This window comes from Sebastes umbrosus, chromosome 15, assembly GCF_015220745.1.
Source record: "Sebastes umbrosus isolate fSebUmb1 chromosome 15, fSebUmb1.pri, whole genome shotgun sequence".
Taxonomy (NCBI): Eukaryota; Metazoa; Chordata; class Actinopteri; order Perciformes; family Sebastidae; genus Sebastes; species Sebastes umbrosus.
The window spans coordinates 15,219,823-15,236,910 of NC_051283.1; the positions used below are offsets into that span (position 1 = coordinate 15,219,823).

The window sequence follows — 17,088 nt, forward strand, 5'->3', positions numbered from 1 at the left end:
GCAGGTACATGTCTGCACAAGCGTGCATGCATGTGATTCATCTCGCAATGACAACCCCTCAGCCAAATAATGTCTGTCAGTCTGTCTGGAGAGCTGTTTTAGCCTCAGGGACAGAGGATTAACCAAGGGCCCACTAAGCCACAGGGGAGAGGAAGAGCACATGAGGGTAACGCTGGACCAGAAAAGGGTGATAATAACATTTGAATGGGGAGGTAAAATGAGAGATGGAGATGGTGGACTGGGACAAAAAAAGGAGGACAAATGAGGGGGCACGAGAACAGATGCAGGCGGCTTTAAGATGATGAGAAAATGGAGGAGTAGCAAATGAACAGGAAAAATCGAGTTTACAGAGGATGGGAGGCAATATCCACAGAGAGAGAAACAGAGTGACTCATATGATTCATGGGTTAGAGCAGCAGCAGGCGGCGAGGCTATTGAAGAGTGAAACAGGCAATAAGAGAGAAATAAAGAAAAGAAAATGAAAAAAAAAAGAAAAGAAAAGCCGAGGAGCGGGCAAGGCTTGGGGTAATTCGCTCCAGGGTTGTTTGAGTCCCTGCCTAAGATGTCACAGCATGGCGCCCATGCCCCGGCCAACCTCCTCTGATGGTATTAAACCAGGCCATCAGTGCTTCGGTGCCAGTGCCGCCGCCCGCCCTGCGCCTTCCAGACAGTGGACGCTGCCCCGGGCAATAAGAGGCTAGAAAGCCCAGGAGAAATGTTCCTACTGCTGTGGCGTGAGCCCAGCAAACCCTGCAGTGGATTAACTACAGCCTGGCACACACACACACACATAGACACACACACACACATAGACACACAGTCTGCTCTGCTGCGACAGCTCAGCACATTTGCATTCCATTACTTCTACCTGTGGCCACCCACCCGCTCACACAACAGCGTGCCGGAGAGCTGACAGGTGCTGAAGGCAAAGAGTGTCTGGATGCTGAGGGACGAGACAGTCGCTGCTGATGATGGAAATTAATTCATGCCTTGCGAGAGCAGACAGAGACTGACAGATATAAAGGAGGTGGAGATGGGAATAAGGCAGAGTGAGAAAAAAGAGAGAAACAAACCGAAACAAACAACAACAGTATATATTAGTGCTCTCAAAGTTAACACGATAGTAACGCGTTAACGCAAAATCGATTTAATGCCCCTAATTTCTCTAGTGCAATCGATCTTCCGGAGGTTGTAGCAGGCTCAGTTTTAAGAGATACTGAGTGAAGTGAAGATACCGGCATCAACCTACGGAATTATCCTAAGGAATCCATTGGTACCAATCATGTCATACTAGCTTGTCGTGAAGGAGGATAAATAACGCTACGAAGTCACGCTAAACTTTGGCGAGGAAAAACTGGCATGGCCATTTTCAAAGGGGTCCCTTGACCTCCGACCTCAAGATATGTGAACGATCATGGGTTCTATGGGTACCCACGAGTCTCCCCTTTACAGACATGCCCACTTTATGATAATCACATGCAGTTTTGGGGCAAGTCATAGTCAAGTCAGCACACTGACACACTGAAAGCTGTTGTTGCCTGTTGGGCTGCAGTTTGCCATGTTATGATTTGAGCACATTTTTTAGGCTAAATGCCTGTGAGGGTTTCTGGACAATATTTGTCATTGTTTTGTGTGTTAATTGATTTCCAATAATAAATATATTAATACATTTGCATAAAGAAGCATATTTATCCACTCCCATGTTGATAAGAGTATTAAATACTTGACAAATCTCCCTTTAAGGTACATTTTGAACACCAAAAATGTGCAATTAATTTGCAATTAATCACGATTAAATATTTTAATCGATAGCCCTAGTATACAATGTACAGATTTTACAGTCAATTCAAGGCTGACCTTTTCTGTCATCTTGACACACATCACCCCTTGTCTGAGGAAGTGACACTGACTTTTGACATGTTGGAAAATGCCAAAATTGAACAAGTCAGCATTTCTTTTTTTAACTGAAGTGTCTTCTGCATACAGAGTAGACACACATACTGTTAAACAGAGGGAGATCTTTGAGAGAAATACACTGCTAATATGTGCTAAGATTTCATTTCAGAGTAGCTTCAGAGTTTTTTTCAGCTGCTGTTTCTGTTTCTTTCCCCTAAAAAATGCACTTCGGTCCGCTGTTTATGGCACAATACCACTGGGTGCCATGACTCCCACCAACAAACCAAGCCACTGGCCAACTACAGGATGAGAGCGAGGAAGAGAGAGAGAGCGAGGGGCCAGCTTTAAACAGGGGGCAGAGCGTAGTAAACAAGTAGAGTAGACAATGTCCTGCTTTATTTTATGTCTTGGTCATATGTGAGTAGGAGGCAGGATCAGAGGAAACACAACAACATGTTGCTTGTTACAGGACTGATGCTCTGATGCCCACTTGCTATGTGATGTACTTCATTATGCTGCAACAATGACTTGGCAGAGTTTGGGACCACACAGCATAATAACCGCTCTGTGTGATCTGGAATAACTCTGCTCGTGGCACAGATCTCAGGACAGAAAGGGTTGGTATTTCAGCATTTGAATAAGTTTAAATTCAGACACTTTTAATCGTGTTCCTGACTCACTACAAACAAGGACATGGCGACAGTGCAGCAGTCTGAACTGTCCTCAGCACCCGGCTTAGCAAACACTGAGAACATTGTGTCACTGAGACGCTCTGTTCTGTGCAGTGTTTTTCACTGGAATAAAAAAAAGCTAGCAGCACGCTGATGATATCATTAGCAGTGGACCAGATTGGGTAGGTGGGGTTTGGATGATGGTTCATGACACAGTCCACTGTATGGCAACTGACCAGCCTCAAAAAACGCAAGGCACGTCTCGCCTTTCCTGGATCATTAAAAATGCATCCCCTGGGGAGGATCAGGTGGCACCGAAACAAGAAAAACAAAAACACCACTGCATTAATAATGGAGCGGCTAAGCTACAGGCACGCACAAATACGCACCAAACCCGAGTTTGGAGTAGTTGTACCTGTCAGAGATAAGGAAGGGTGCTTTTTCATTCATAACTGGACTACTACATAAAAACATTTCATGACAGTTTGGGCTTAATTTTAAGTCATGATACCTAAGAATAGTGCTGTTTATGCTGCCTTTTAGCTCCAATATCTGCATAATAACATATAAAGCCATCACACAAGCTTCTCCACTATTACACGATTTGCAAAGGAGTCTAGTTGTTATTCAAGATTTTCGATTTAGCCTCCCCGAAAGAAGCTTAACCAAAATACCCGACCGTCTTTCTGACTGAGCTCAGCTGCTGTTTTTTGCTGGTCTAACCAAAATGTCAGCTGTTATATCTCTGCTGTACCAGAGTGTCGGAAATCTCTCCCAACAAAACCCCACTCTCTCCCATTATGCCTGGCCACAGATTGCATAATTAGGAAGCTGACAGCCAGCTTCACACAGCTCGCAGAGGGAAAACACCAGAATTCAGGGGCAGGAGGGAGACGTTGCTAAAGAAAGTAGCAATTAAGAGATAAACAGGTACAGAAAGTTCTGTGTTGCAAAATATATTATAAAATAATGTAATGTCAAGACCATTTAGGAACAGTTAATCAGCGTTATGAGTTATGTTTTTGTAGACTTTGACTCAATCAATGAGAATGATTGGAACATGGCTGAAAAGGCATCCACTGCAATACTAAAGACTATATTGAAGGAGGCTAAGCTGCTGCTGCAGGCCTTAAATACTATTTACAAATGACATTGCCAACATCCATGTCATCACTGGTTCCAAAATTCAAGCAATGCGGATACACATATACCAACATCCAGAAAAACAGACTGCCCTTAAGTAGAGTAATCCTTTCCATCAAAAACATGGCCAGAGAGTTCCTGGCAGGAAGCCATCTCATTTGAGCTTGTGAAGCACAAGACTGTATTAGGTGATGCTCCAGATAAGGATGATGTTAGGATCACATATGTTTACTGTTGATGCATGTCCGTCGGATTTAAACATTCATGTACAGTAGGGAGGGCAGGCTCTTTGTGGTCATGTACTGTATTAAAGGCATTCAAATGAGCTCCCAAATGTTCAAAACCGTCTGGCAGGTCTGTGGAACGGCACTGGGAGGATGCTAGTTGGTATTTTCTCTGTTTTTAAGCATCAGCGGATTTGTCTTTATGTTCTTTCATGCTCCAGTAAAGTACAAGATGAGTCTCTGAATTGGTTTGGTGTTTTGCAGCCTGAGTTGCAAACCCGCATACAGCAAAAGTACACAAGGAAAAAACTGAGTAGGTTGTCTTTGCAAGCAAGTGTTTGTAGTTTGATCTAATCTGCAAATGAAGATATCAGTCTGAGGTGGGTTTAGAAAGTTGTGCCAGACTGGGGGCACAGTAATAATAACAATAATACATTGTACATTATTAATAGTTGCATGTGTAATACATGAATGCCAAATAAACAACTTTATATAATTCTAATAATAAAAATAAAGCTGCCATGGAGAGAGTATGAGACAATGGGCCCGTGGACAAAGACATGTAAATGTCACCCACTCCTCATCCATAGGAGGAAGACACCCAGACTGAAAGACTTTGTGTTCATTTTGCACGTCTTTGTAGTCGTTTTTGATGCAAAAATGGCAGAAATGCTGTTTTCAGCCTCTCAAATGTGGAGATTTCCTGCTGATCTCTGTGTTATATCTTATTAAACTGAATATCTTTGGGTTTTGAACTGACAAAACAAGACATTTAAAGACATCAGCTTGGATTTTGAGAAACTGGGATGGACATTTTTCACTATTTCTATCTAGAAAATAATCAGCAGATAATCGATAATGAAAATAACCGTTAGTTGCAGCCCTATTTGATTGACTTTCCAATAAGAAATATTAACAATCACGTCATACAGAGAATCCGCTTCAGGGGTTCTGGGCCTGTACCCAGTAGGCCTGTTCAGTACTATATATCCATGTTACAAACAAGCACACTACCTATCAACTTCTGACTCTGGTAGGGGGGCACTAGGGGTGGCCAATCAGACACCTGGCGGGCCCATGCCACTGCTCTGGTCCCCGCCCCTGGTCTGAGGCACATGAGTCATCTAAGTGACCTCATATTCCCCTGAATTGAACTCACATCCTTTTAGATACAGGAAACGAAATCTCCCAAAACAAAATACTCTTCAAAAAGTATTTACGAGACACATACTTCTATACGCCGCACAGAATGAATGCAACCATCCGTGTTACAGAACAACACACAAGTCAAAACATCTAGTAAAAGACATTCATAAAATACCTTGCGGCTCCAAAACCATTTCCACGGAGAAGAGGAGCGACACACATCTATCATATCGATTATGGCTCTGAGCTCAGATCTATGCTACTCAGCATTCCACTAACAGTGCAGCAGCAGAACCTAATGGACAAAATGCCAGTCTCTTTGATACAGTAACAGACAGCATGCAAAGTGGATGGGCTGATTACAGAGCCACTTCAGTGGCCGGTGAACTGGTGCTCCGCTCATCACATCTGCTTAATTCCATTAAGATTGCTCAACAGGCACAAAAAGTATCATTGAAAAGACGATCTAAATGCCGTTCACGTAGAGCGGCAGACAGGAAAACAAGAGGAGACTGACACAGCGGGCTGCGTGCAGAGGGAGAAGACTTCTTCTGTCAAACTCCTGGGGTGCGGTTCAACAAAGACAGAACGAAAATACACTGCATGCAAAGAAATCTGCAACAAGTGTGAGATGGTTAAAAGCTTTTGGGATTTGTTTGCGATCAAGGCTGAATTTTAAAAACCGAGAGAGAACCACACAGTGGAACTGAACACTGGCTGAGATGTGTGCCATACCTTCAGATCTAACATCGTATTCTTAATGTCACATCAGCTGCACAGAACATACTTTGACAGCAGGACATGAAAAGTGTGATAGAAGATTGAATCTACTTCAATACTAATACATCAATCTATATGCCTCAGACTGAACAACCAAACTAGAGGCTCTAATGTCGAGGATAAAACCAGTTGCTTGAATGAACATGGGATGTGATTCTCTTCTGTAGGTCAGTGCCTTCGGGAGAGCAGGCTGCCTTCGCCTTGGGCAGCTCAAAGCCGTCACTTCTCACTGGGTCAGTCAGGATGTTACAGTTGAGTGAAAGGATGTGGAAGTAATCATTAATAAAAAACAAAAAATAAAAAAAATTGTATGTGTATTAATAAGAGTTTACAGCCACAGTAGTGTCTCTGTGAGGCTGTACAAGTACTGTAGGAACAGCAACACATATGCTCACAATGACAATATTGTAAAGTATAATGTTTACTATGTTCACCATCTTAGTTTAGCATGTTAGCATGCTAACATTCGCTAATTAGAAATAAACACAAATTACAGCTGAGGCTGATGGGAATGGACAAATAGAAATTTGAACCTCATAATGGTACTTCATGAAAAGTCAGGGGATCACCAAAGTTATTACAGTTTATTCTGAGGCAGGCATGACAATATGAATCAAAATTCATGGCATCTACATAATAGTTGTTGAGACCATTTGGCAACCTCCGGGTCTGAGAAGTGAAGCCAATGCGAAAGTGCCTTAAACTTGCATTCGTTCTAACAGCCAGCAGGGGGCGACTCCTCTGGTTGCAAAAAGAAGTCCTTTCACAGTGTGTTTTCATTTCATGAAAGTTAATTGTAACATTTTGGTCACCTAAAAATGTCTTATTCAGTATTCAGTTGTACTTAGCTCCACCCTCAAAACGACAGTCCACCCTCTTGTGTCACTTCTGGTTGCAAAAAAAAACAAGATGGTGATGGCCAAAATGCCAAACTTGAGGCTTCAAAACCTTAGTCCACAAACCAATGGGTGATGTTACAGTGACAACATTCACTTCTTATATACAGTGTATGATTGAGCCATTTCACTCAAAGCCACAAGTGTGAACCTCATGGTGGCACTAGGGAAGACGGGCAATCCCCAAAGTCATTTGGATTGATCATCTGGGAACTATGAATGTCCATACAAAACCTTCTGTGTGTGTAAGAGTAAACTTTGACCTGTTGGTGGCACTATGGGAAAGGTCAGGAAATCACCAAAGTGATTAATATATATCTGAACCAAATTCCATGGGAATCCATCCAATAGTTGTCAAGACACAAATGTAAAGTCAAAAATGACAACCCATGGTGGCCCTAGATGAAAACTCAGAGGATCACCAGTCAGTAGGATTCATCCTCCCCACGATTGAACAATCAATCAATCCAATAATTGTTGAGATATTTCATTCTGGACCAAAGTGGTGGACCGCCATCCCAACCCACATTGCCATCCACAGACCCATACCGCTAGCACGTACACAAGCTAGATTTATAAACTCAACACCAGTGAAACTAACACAATACCAGGCTTCTCTGAGCATCTGGACCTGTTATTCTTCTTCTCAAACTGAAGTCAGTGAGCATGTTTACAAAAATGTTGCCAAAAGCTGGTTGTGTGTCATCTTCTCCCTGTGGCTGCCATGACGTTTTGTAAAATTAATTAAGCTTTCAAAGCTGGGATGTTGAAATTATTTATCCGCTTTACGGGGCAGGACCAAGAAATATTACATGAAGGGGAGGGAACGTTGAGTATTAGATCATAACACGGCAGTTTTTTTCAAGGTCTTCTGTGCCGTCTCCTCCCACAGGGGTCAAGCTGGACTCGTGCGGGGCCGAGGGCTGAGAAAATAGCTTTGTCTCTTTCACTATATAGACGAACAAAAGACAGAACCCTGTTTGTGCTGAGAGGAGGGGGAGCGTATGATGGAGAAGTGGGAGGGGTGCATGTCTAATTGTGCGTGTGCGTAAAGGGGGGGGGGCAGTGCCTCACTTGAATATTCCATATGATGAACGAGCGTCTGTCCTTTTCATAGAAAACAGAAGCCTTGAAACGACAGACAACAACAGGAGAGCATATTCCCCGCCTGTTCGACCTAAATGGGACAACAAGCCTTGTAGTGCTCACTTTCACTGTACGATGAAAATACAATTGATCTCAAGAAAAGACATTTTTCAAATGATCAAAAGCAGATTTTGTATTTTTGGTATTTTTTAAATATATTATAAAAAACATTACATTTGATGTTATGTTAAATAATGTAATATCCCTGGTGAAAATGTGTGTGTTTTCATGCACGTGTGGTGAGTCCTGAGAAGGAGGAAAAGAGAAAGATGCAAAAGCAGAGACGGTGTGTAGGATAATTAGTGAGCCAACATCACGTTTTCTCCTCTGAATAACTGGGCTAATTGTTCTGGTTCGTCATAGCACGTTAATAGGTTTGATCCTCAACATGTGGAATGTTTGTGTTAGCTCCAAATCTCTCATACATAAATCTCACTCTCTAAATCACCAATGTGTTGCCCTCACATTTTACATGTGCACACACATCGCTTGTATGTCAACAGGCAGAAGATCTAAAAAATAAAAAACAGATTTCACTGACAAATTAAAGAAATAGGATAAAAAGGAAAAAGGGCAACCTAAAGCATGAACATGTTAAGCTTATTGATTCTAAATGCTTGAGGATAAAGACTGAAAAATATTTCCAATAATCTTCCAAATCCATCTTTCCAATCCACAAAACACTGGCTGCATTGTGTCCAACTCAGCACAGAAAACAGTGTCAAAATACTTTACAGCAGATGATGCAACAAATACGATGGTAAAGCTATTTCTATTCATTTAAAAAAAGAAGTTACCAGGGAAACTGTAGGAACTGTATTTTCACCAGAAACAATGACCTTTTTCATAAGACTGTGGCGTAATTACGACCTTTCCTGCCCCTTTGAAATCCCCGTGGGATGGACGGTATAAATGCGTGTAATCTCTTGCCATAAACCTACTGATATCACTGAACAACGGACACAACAAGGTTACATAAACTAAGTCCACTATATTCTGTATATACAGTATTGACAGATTCATGTCCACTCTGCTACTGAAATGTACAAAACATCCTCATCCTCTTATCTTCCTAATTAAAAAGGACTGTTGGAGAAAAACAAACAGTATCATGTGTGAAAACTGTGTGGGTGCAGAACCAGCATGACTAACACATGCACAGATGTTCTGCTCATCATGAACACGTCAATTTCCCAGAGGGCGATGCTTTGACCCTCAAGCTCCGCATCACAAAATAGCTACAACGATTTGCTATTTTATCTACCGTATCACAGGCCGTAATAAAGGAAGAAAATGTGAAATGGCTATAAAGGTCTTGTGGGGATAAAGATTACTGATGTCAGATCATTTTATCATGATCATATGACCTCATAAAAATATATGTGAAAAGAACAAAGCTAAACACAACGAATAGTTCAACAGTAACTATAAATACGAGCCCATAAAAAGGACGCTCTGAATACAATATTAGCTTTCTGTGGTTTTAACCTACTTTTGATGAAAGCTGCACAAGGGCTTTTATGTTGGATTGTGTTCAGTGTGTTTACGCAATTAAGGCTTCCACAACAGTTTTGTTCAGTATCCAACTTACTGTAATGGGGGCATTGCTGAAACGAATCTTCCTCTTTGGAGGGATGTCCTCTTTGTTCTCATGTGGCAGACCAGGAATCTCTGTCAGATCAGAACCCGGGTCGTAGACAATATCCTCGTCGTCTCCGTAGAGGTCGTCCTCAGGATCCGTGCAGCTTTCCCCCCAACCCTGGTAACAGGCGTCCCCGTCTGCGTTAAAAATCACCCGCTCATTCCCAGTGTATTCCTCATCGTGTTCTTCCGCCTGGTCCTTGGGAGATTCAGAGGACTTGTCTTCTCTTGAACCGTCCCCATCCTCCTGGCTTTCCCCAGCTGGTGTAGTCGGGGTCGGCAATGGCTCAGGGGTTGCATCTTCAAAAGCTTTGTCGGTAATCACAGCATCATCTTTAGGTTTTGAAGCTTTGGACACAACTAGATCCTCAATATGTTTTCCTGTTTCTGAGTGTTTCTCCTCTTCCTCACATGAACCATTGACCTGGCTACCATTGGTGGTGACCCCAGAAAGACGCCGCCTATCTCCGCCCGTAGTCTCAACCTTGTCTGCTTTGTCTTCTTTCTCTTGTGGTACTGGTTTCAGCTCTGAAGTCTCTGTCCTAGGACTGGGGCTCAGAAGGTCCTCAGAAGACGAGGATGTGGGACACTTTCCCCCTGACCTGCTCTGGTGGTTTCCACAAACTGGAGATTGTCTTGAATCATCTTCACTGACATCGCCTCCAGGGCGTTGGAACCCATCTGGTGAGTAGAGGGCACGTCTGCTGACTCCTTTGTAGGGCGCACCTAGGTTGTGGTTGTCGACATTTTCAAAAACAGCACTCAGTTGACTGACAGTCGGCGAGGACGCCTCCGTTCTGGAGCAAAGTGAGTCCAAGGAGTCTGTGCTGCCTCGATTAGACCTTGTGCCTCGCCAGTCATCCAGGTGCTCATGGGAACCGCGTTTATCACGTCCGTATGGAAAGACTGGTGATTGGGACTGGTCACGTGACTGCTGCTCAAACAGCTTCCTGGTTTCAGAGAACTTTGCTCCAGCGCCTCCAACCCTGTCAGCTGATGCGGAATGCTGGAGTTTTATCACTGACCCATCGGCTTTGTTGATGAAGTTGGTGGGCTTGACCAGCTTTTGCGGCGAGGAATCATCACAACCCTTGACCTTAGCCGGCACAGGTTCTGTGCCCATCTGCATGAACATGTCCTTAATGCGGCTGACATGGCCCCCATACTGGCGGCCCCTTGGCTGTTTCACCCGTTCTTGGTCTTTGGGCTTGCAGTCCCCATCCTTCCGAGGTTGGTCAAAGGCCTTCTTGAGTGCCTGAAACTCAGCCCGGTAGGCATTACGGTGAGGGGAGGCACTCCGGAGGCTGGTCCTCTCCCCCGAGGCCTCCGTCTTCAGCATGATGATGTCTTTGGATTCAGAGGGGATGTCAGCATCGCCGTGGCCTCATTAGAATGTGGGAGTGAGGAGTTTAGTTTGACCTACTGCGACGCTGCCTAATCGGATCCACCCAATATAGTTATAGTTCCTTTAGGCCCATTCACACCTGCAGAGATAAAAAAAAGAGACGTTATAAAGATGGAAAAATGTTGTAACACTGCATGATTATATGAGTTCAAGAGAGATAACTATTTAAACATGCACACAATAACATCACATAAAACTGAAAGTGGCTCTTACTCATCAAAATTAGGATTACAAAGCTTGAAAAGAGATAATTTTCATGTTCCATCAATAACACTATTCAGAAACATGGGAGCCAAAGATGCTGATGTACGATAAAATAAAGCTCTTACTACAAGAGTACTAGTTATAAAAGCCTATTGGACACTAAAAGCACTCTGATTGTGTTGTCTTTTCAGCACTGCTGCACTGTTTACCTTCTCAAATCAATACTTACTGTAAACATGAGCTCTTTCTGTTTAAACCGGTGCTATGCTGCAGGAAATATGGCTATTTTCTTCTTCTTCTTCTTCTTCTTCTGTTTTCTCACTCCCACTCCCTCTGTTGTCTATAGTAAGCTGTGACCCTTGTACTCTGCCACATCCCACAGCTCTTTAAACCATCACTGACATTATGCTGCTTCCTACTAAATGCCAACCCTCAAACAAAGCATTGCATGCAGTTACAACCTTTACTGCACAGAGAAATGCACCAAACGTGTTGATATCCTATAGATAAAAAAAAAAAAAAATCATTTAATGAACTGAAAGACTTGCAGTTCACCCACTATTATAATAATACTGTGTTAGAGCAGGGTAGCAGGCTAGTAATTAAATATTCTATACCTACTGCTATTAATGTTTAATCCTGTTTGGAAATACATTCCCTCAAAGAGGAAGATGAAATATGACACACACACAAAAAAACATTCATCTGGGACATTAGAGAATCCATTAATCTCAGTTGTGCTGAATGGTATGTAACTGTATGGATGCAGCAGCAGCAGCAGCAGTGGCTGACACCTAAATGCCCTGGCTCAATATTCATTATTCACCATGCTGGACTATTGCATGGTCCATGATAACACCTATGTGAAATCCTTGAACTTGATTAACATCCTGTGCTGCTTCTTCGGAGGATATCGCACAGAGACGAATAAAGTTAGAGGTGAAAGATGAAAGATGAAATTGAGGCTTTCACATTGTGTCAGTGGGATTAGACAAACAGGCAGAGCCGCACATCAGCCACACCACACACAACATGACAGCTCAGGTTTCCCCCTCTTCTGACTCTGACAAACCTGTATTTATGTGCATTTTTTTTCCCCCTCCTTTGCAGATGATGTATGCATGGGCCAGACATAATAATTGACTGACCTTCCTCTGGGATTATCAAAGTTATAACCACAAAAACCACAGCGATGTTGCTTCAATGTTACAAAAACAAAAGACTTACATTCATGTAGCTCCAGCTTCGTTTGACGCGTGATGCAAAACACAAACTGTAATCCAGAGAGGCTAAACTCGTTGGAAATATAGGATGCTGTTGTTGTAAAAACCTTTCCAAAAACAACACATTTCTTATCCCACGCTGGTAAATTGTCCGGGATGGTATCATCGGCCACTACAGAAACGTTTTGGACACACTGGAGCCGCTACAACGCCATTGCAGGCAGTGGGCGATGCTGCCAGTCAGTCGCGCTATGGGGGTGTCGGTGCAGTTTGGCAGCTCATCTCACTCAGAGCTGCACTGTGGCAGCGTTTGCATTGGCTGGTCCGATATACGTCTGCGGTGGAGACAAGTAAACACACGTAGCTGTGATGGTAGCCAGTGATTTGCAAATGTAAAAGCCTCATGTGACAGGTGCTGAAACACTGGGCTGCGGCAATGGTTTGGTCCGATAATCTGCTGCTGCTGCCGCGCGGAGGGGGCTTCAGTGAGCTGCAGTCTGGCATAAATACCAGCACACAACAGCAGCAGACTGGGACTTTACTCACTGCTTATTGTTCATCAATGGGGGTTTGGGGTGGGGTACAGAGTCAAGGACCATTCAGGCTATGGGTGTTTGAAATTATGGTGTCTCAAAATGTGGTGTGAGGACCACTAGGGGGTCCTAAATGAGTTTATAAGGGACCAGACCAGGGGTCAGCAACCTTTACTATCAAAAGAGACATTTTAGGCAAAAAAAACCCCCAAAATAATCTGTCTGGAGCCGCAAAACATTTGAGCATTGTGATGAAGGGAACACAATTTATAGTCTTAAGTATATAGTATATAAGTCTAATGCAGTGAGGGCCAAAGTGCAAATGTACTACGGAGTATTAGGGCCACATTGAGGGAAAAAAATCTGGGATTTCCAGAATAAAGTCGCAATATTACGAGAAAAAAGTCGTAATATTACGAGAATAAAGTCATAACTTTACGAGAAAAAAAGTTGTAATGTTACGAGAATAAAGTCATAACTTTATGAGAAAAAAAGTTGTAATATTACAAGAATAAAGTCATAACTTTAGGAGAAAAAAATACGTTATATTACGAGAATAAAGTCATAACTTTACGTGAAAAAAAATCGTAATATTGCGAGAATAAAATCATAACTTTACATGAAAAAAGTGTGCTGTTTAGCTGTAAAATGAGAAAGTTTGTGACCCGGCAGCCATGTTGAGATCAGTTAAGGAAATACCAAGCACTGCCCACCGGCCGGAGCAAACTTTCTAATAGTTTGACCGTTTGGTTGGAGTTCCCGAGTGATTGACAGCTGCCTCTGTTGAATGAACAGCCTCCAGTCACAGGCTAGATTTTTTTTAAAGCCTGAAAACAGAGCCATGAGGAGGTGCAGAAGTCTAGTTTTCTCTCAGAGCACTTGAATTATAATATGCTGAAAGGTTATTATGGAATTTTTACCCAATGATGCCAAAAAAATTGTTGCCTACTGAAGCGTTAAGTAAAAGATCTTAGTACTTCTTCCACCACTGAAAAACACACTGACATTGACCAATTTATATAGAATATTAGTGAATAAACATTACTGTGTATTAATAAACTGCTGCAGTCTGTCTAACAGGGGTATTATTCATTTTAAAACATCAGTTTTTCACTAATGTGCCTATATGCAATGTCAGCCACATGTCATGAAATGAAAGCCCCTGAATATCAAAGTTGGCTGCTCCAAACACTATCTCTCACAGACTCACGCTAAATGCATATCAAAAAATGCAAAGGTTTCTCAAGTTAGCAGTCTCTTTCCCCCCAATGAATCGGTTTGCATAAATATTTTAACAGTTTTAAAGAAGATCAGAGTGCAAAAATTCTAGCTGGGTTACATAGGAGTCACCCCAAAGCACGGGACTGAATTCATGTGATAAATCACTAGAAAGGAAGCTTTGTCAACATCCAAATGCGTGATTATCAGTTATATTCTGTAGGCACACATTACAAATTATATTATAAATTAAATTTTTAATCAAAGTTTAATTACGATTCATTCAAGTGTGATTTAGCAGATTAAAACATGCCTATGCTGCATAAATTTGAATTAGATATTTGTGACTGTATTTGTCACCTTCTCAAATACCATGAAGTAAATCTCATTTATAAATCCGTGCAGTCTTATAATCTGCCAAAATATGCAATTTACATTACACAATGGTTACATTACATTATGTAACCAACCATTTCAGTCCATACTGAACTCACTGAAAGCAACATGTTGGTTCTTTTTTATACGGTAGACTACTGTTGTTCCATTTTTACTCATGATCCTTCACATTTTTCAGCATATTGAATTTATAGAGTAAAATATTATATGAAATGGTGTCTTTGCCGTAAGGTCCGTTGTATCTGCTGCACTACAAGAAACATGAGCTACAGTTTGTCCCCATTTAGCAACAGCCCTCACTTCTGAGTATGCACCGATACCGATACTGGATCGGATATCGGGCCGATACTGACTCAAATAGCTGGATCGGATATTGGTGACAATAGGGACGATTTATTAAATTCAATTCTATGTTTATATGCTATATACATTATATACTGGAATTTTAATTCCTGTTTAAGTTTTAACCAATTTGTTGCTGCCTTAAAAAAAAGTTTACATCTGAATTGTAATTCCTGTTAAATTTGAAGTTATTGGTGTACGATTTAATATTTTAATAATAATTAACAATTCACTAAATTTGTATCTATGTATTTATTTGTTACATTTTGTTTTACAAAGTTAGGAAAGCATAGTTTAAGTCAAACCTGATGTTGCCTTACACATAAAAGAATGATCCCAGTCACTTCCACACAGTGAGGCATTCAGCTTATTAATTAAAGATTATATCGGATCGGTCCTCGGTATCAGCCGATACCCAAAGCCCAGGTATCGCTATCGGTACCGGGGCAGAAAAAGTCGGATTGGTGCATCCCTACCTCTGAGGAGAGTGGGGATGTTGCATCTTGCCTCACCGCCCAAAACAAGCAATGTCAGGACAGTGCAAATTGCAATTTACGGCAGACTAAACCGAAACAGAATTGGACTGAAATCAATCCAAATCAATACACATCTATCACATCGGGTATCAGACACATTTAGCGCATGTATTAACTTATAGAGTGACTGTTGTGTGATACATTCATACCCAGTCCAATCATTGGCAATGTGAAGATGTTGCTAAGCAACCTAAAAATAATCTTAAGGGGATAGGGTGAGAGAACAGAACAGCCTCACACTGCAGAGCACACGAGGATGGATAGCATCATGTTTATCACCACAGAGGAAGCCAGGAATCCAGTTTCAAATTATCAAACAAGAGCCATGCAACGACAACACGGTCAGTAGCCAGATCTAGTATCCTTCACTGCAGGATCAAAGTGCTCTCTTAGTGATATGCTGACATCAAGGGAGCATGAGGGGTGAATTAAGGGTCCCACAGCCCTTTTAGCAGTCCTGACTTGGAGCCAAAGGGGCCAAAACATGACCATCTGTCTGCTAGGACTGTCTCTGCAGGGGTTCTGGTCAGATTGGAGCAGACTTCTCAAACATGTCTCTGCCCTCTCACAGCTGGGATTAGGGGGTCATGAGGTGATGGTTTGTGTATGTTTGTCTTTAAAACTCCTTGTAGTGGCAGCTTGTTCTAAACCGTCCTCGCCACTTCTAGCACGATGTAAAGGTTTCTGACTCATGTAGACTATACCATGTCCAACTTCCACTTGCCTTCTGCAGACACTCACTCCCTGGTCAGCTTCAAAGATGAGGCTCGTATAATGAGTGAAAAGTTAATTCCACGAAAATTAAAACAAACAAAAATATATCCACATGACAAATCTTGGACTATCAAAAACGGACCAATTCCGCTGGAAAATAACTGAACCTGTGGTCTGTGTGGTCAGAATAATTGTTGCTCCCCATCCTGCTCGAATGAAGCCTAACTAGCATTAACCATACTTAAGGGACACGCCCACATTGTCCAATAGTATAGGAGGACTAGAGGAGCACATCTTAACAGGGCAAAACACACATCATTGAGTCTATATAGATAAAAAGCCTTTTCTATTACATACATGACTAACTGACCTAAATTCTAATGTATGTCAAACATTTTGATAGCATAACACAAGGCGCTTTTTATATGATAATCAAATGCAAAAAACTGTAAATAATACAATACGGCTCTTACACTCTTAATCCAAATTTTGGCAGCATTATCAAGAAATTATCAAGCTGATAGATCCAAAAGCAATCAAAAAAGAAGCATCTTGTAAATGGGTGAATTTAGCGAACAATGAGCTTGCAGAGAATTACATAGTAACGAACAGTAATGACAATTTTTAGATATTTGCCTAGATCCCAGGCACCTCTCAGCTGTTGATTTTGTCTCAAAGGGCTTCTTATGATGTTATTTATTTATTGGTGTATTGTAAATACTGTGTTTTTGTTGTTTGTTTGCTGTTGTCTGACTTGGTGGCAATCGAATTTCCCCATGGGGATCAATAAAGCTGTCTGTCTATCTATCTATCTATCTATCTATCTATCTATCTATCTATCCTATCTATCTATCTATCTATCCATCTATCTATCCATCTATCTATCCATCTATCCACCTATCCATCTATCTATCTATCTATCTATCTATCTATCTATCTATCTAGCCATCTATCTATCCATCTATCTATCCATC

At 41.8% G+C, this 17,088-nt stretch overlaps 1 protein-coding gene across 7 annotated transcripts in view; it reads right to left on the minus strand.

The window, feature by feature from the left end:
• ppp1r9a (protein phosphatase 1, regulatory subunit 9A) overlaps positions 1 to 17,088 on the minus strand; it is a 68,832-nt gene that overhangs the window by 45,671 nt on the left and 6,073 nt on the right. For 3 of the 7 annotated variants that reach the window (XM_037795928.1, XM_037795929.1, XM_037795925.1), the window contains exons 1-2: positions 12,380 to 12,764; positions 9,494 to 11,027 (exon numbers count right to left, since the gene is read on the minus strand). In XM_037795928.1, the coding sequence (XP_037651856.1) occupies positions 9,494 to 10,882 (1,389 nt within the window). In that variant the 5' untranslated portion in view covers positions 10,883 to 11,027; positions 12,380 to 12,764. Of the gene's footprint in view, positions 1 to 9,493; positions 11,028 to 11,381; positions 11,761 to 12,379; positions 12,765 to 17,088 lie in introns of those variants that run through there. The other 4 variants (XM_037795931.1, XM_037795930.1, XM_037795927.1 and 1 more) reach the window with 3 other exon arrangements.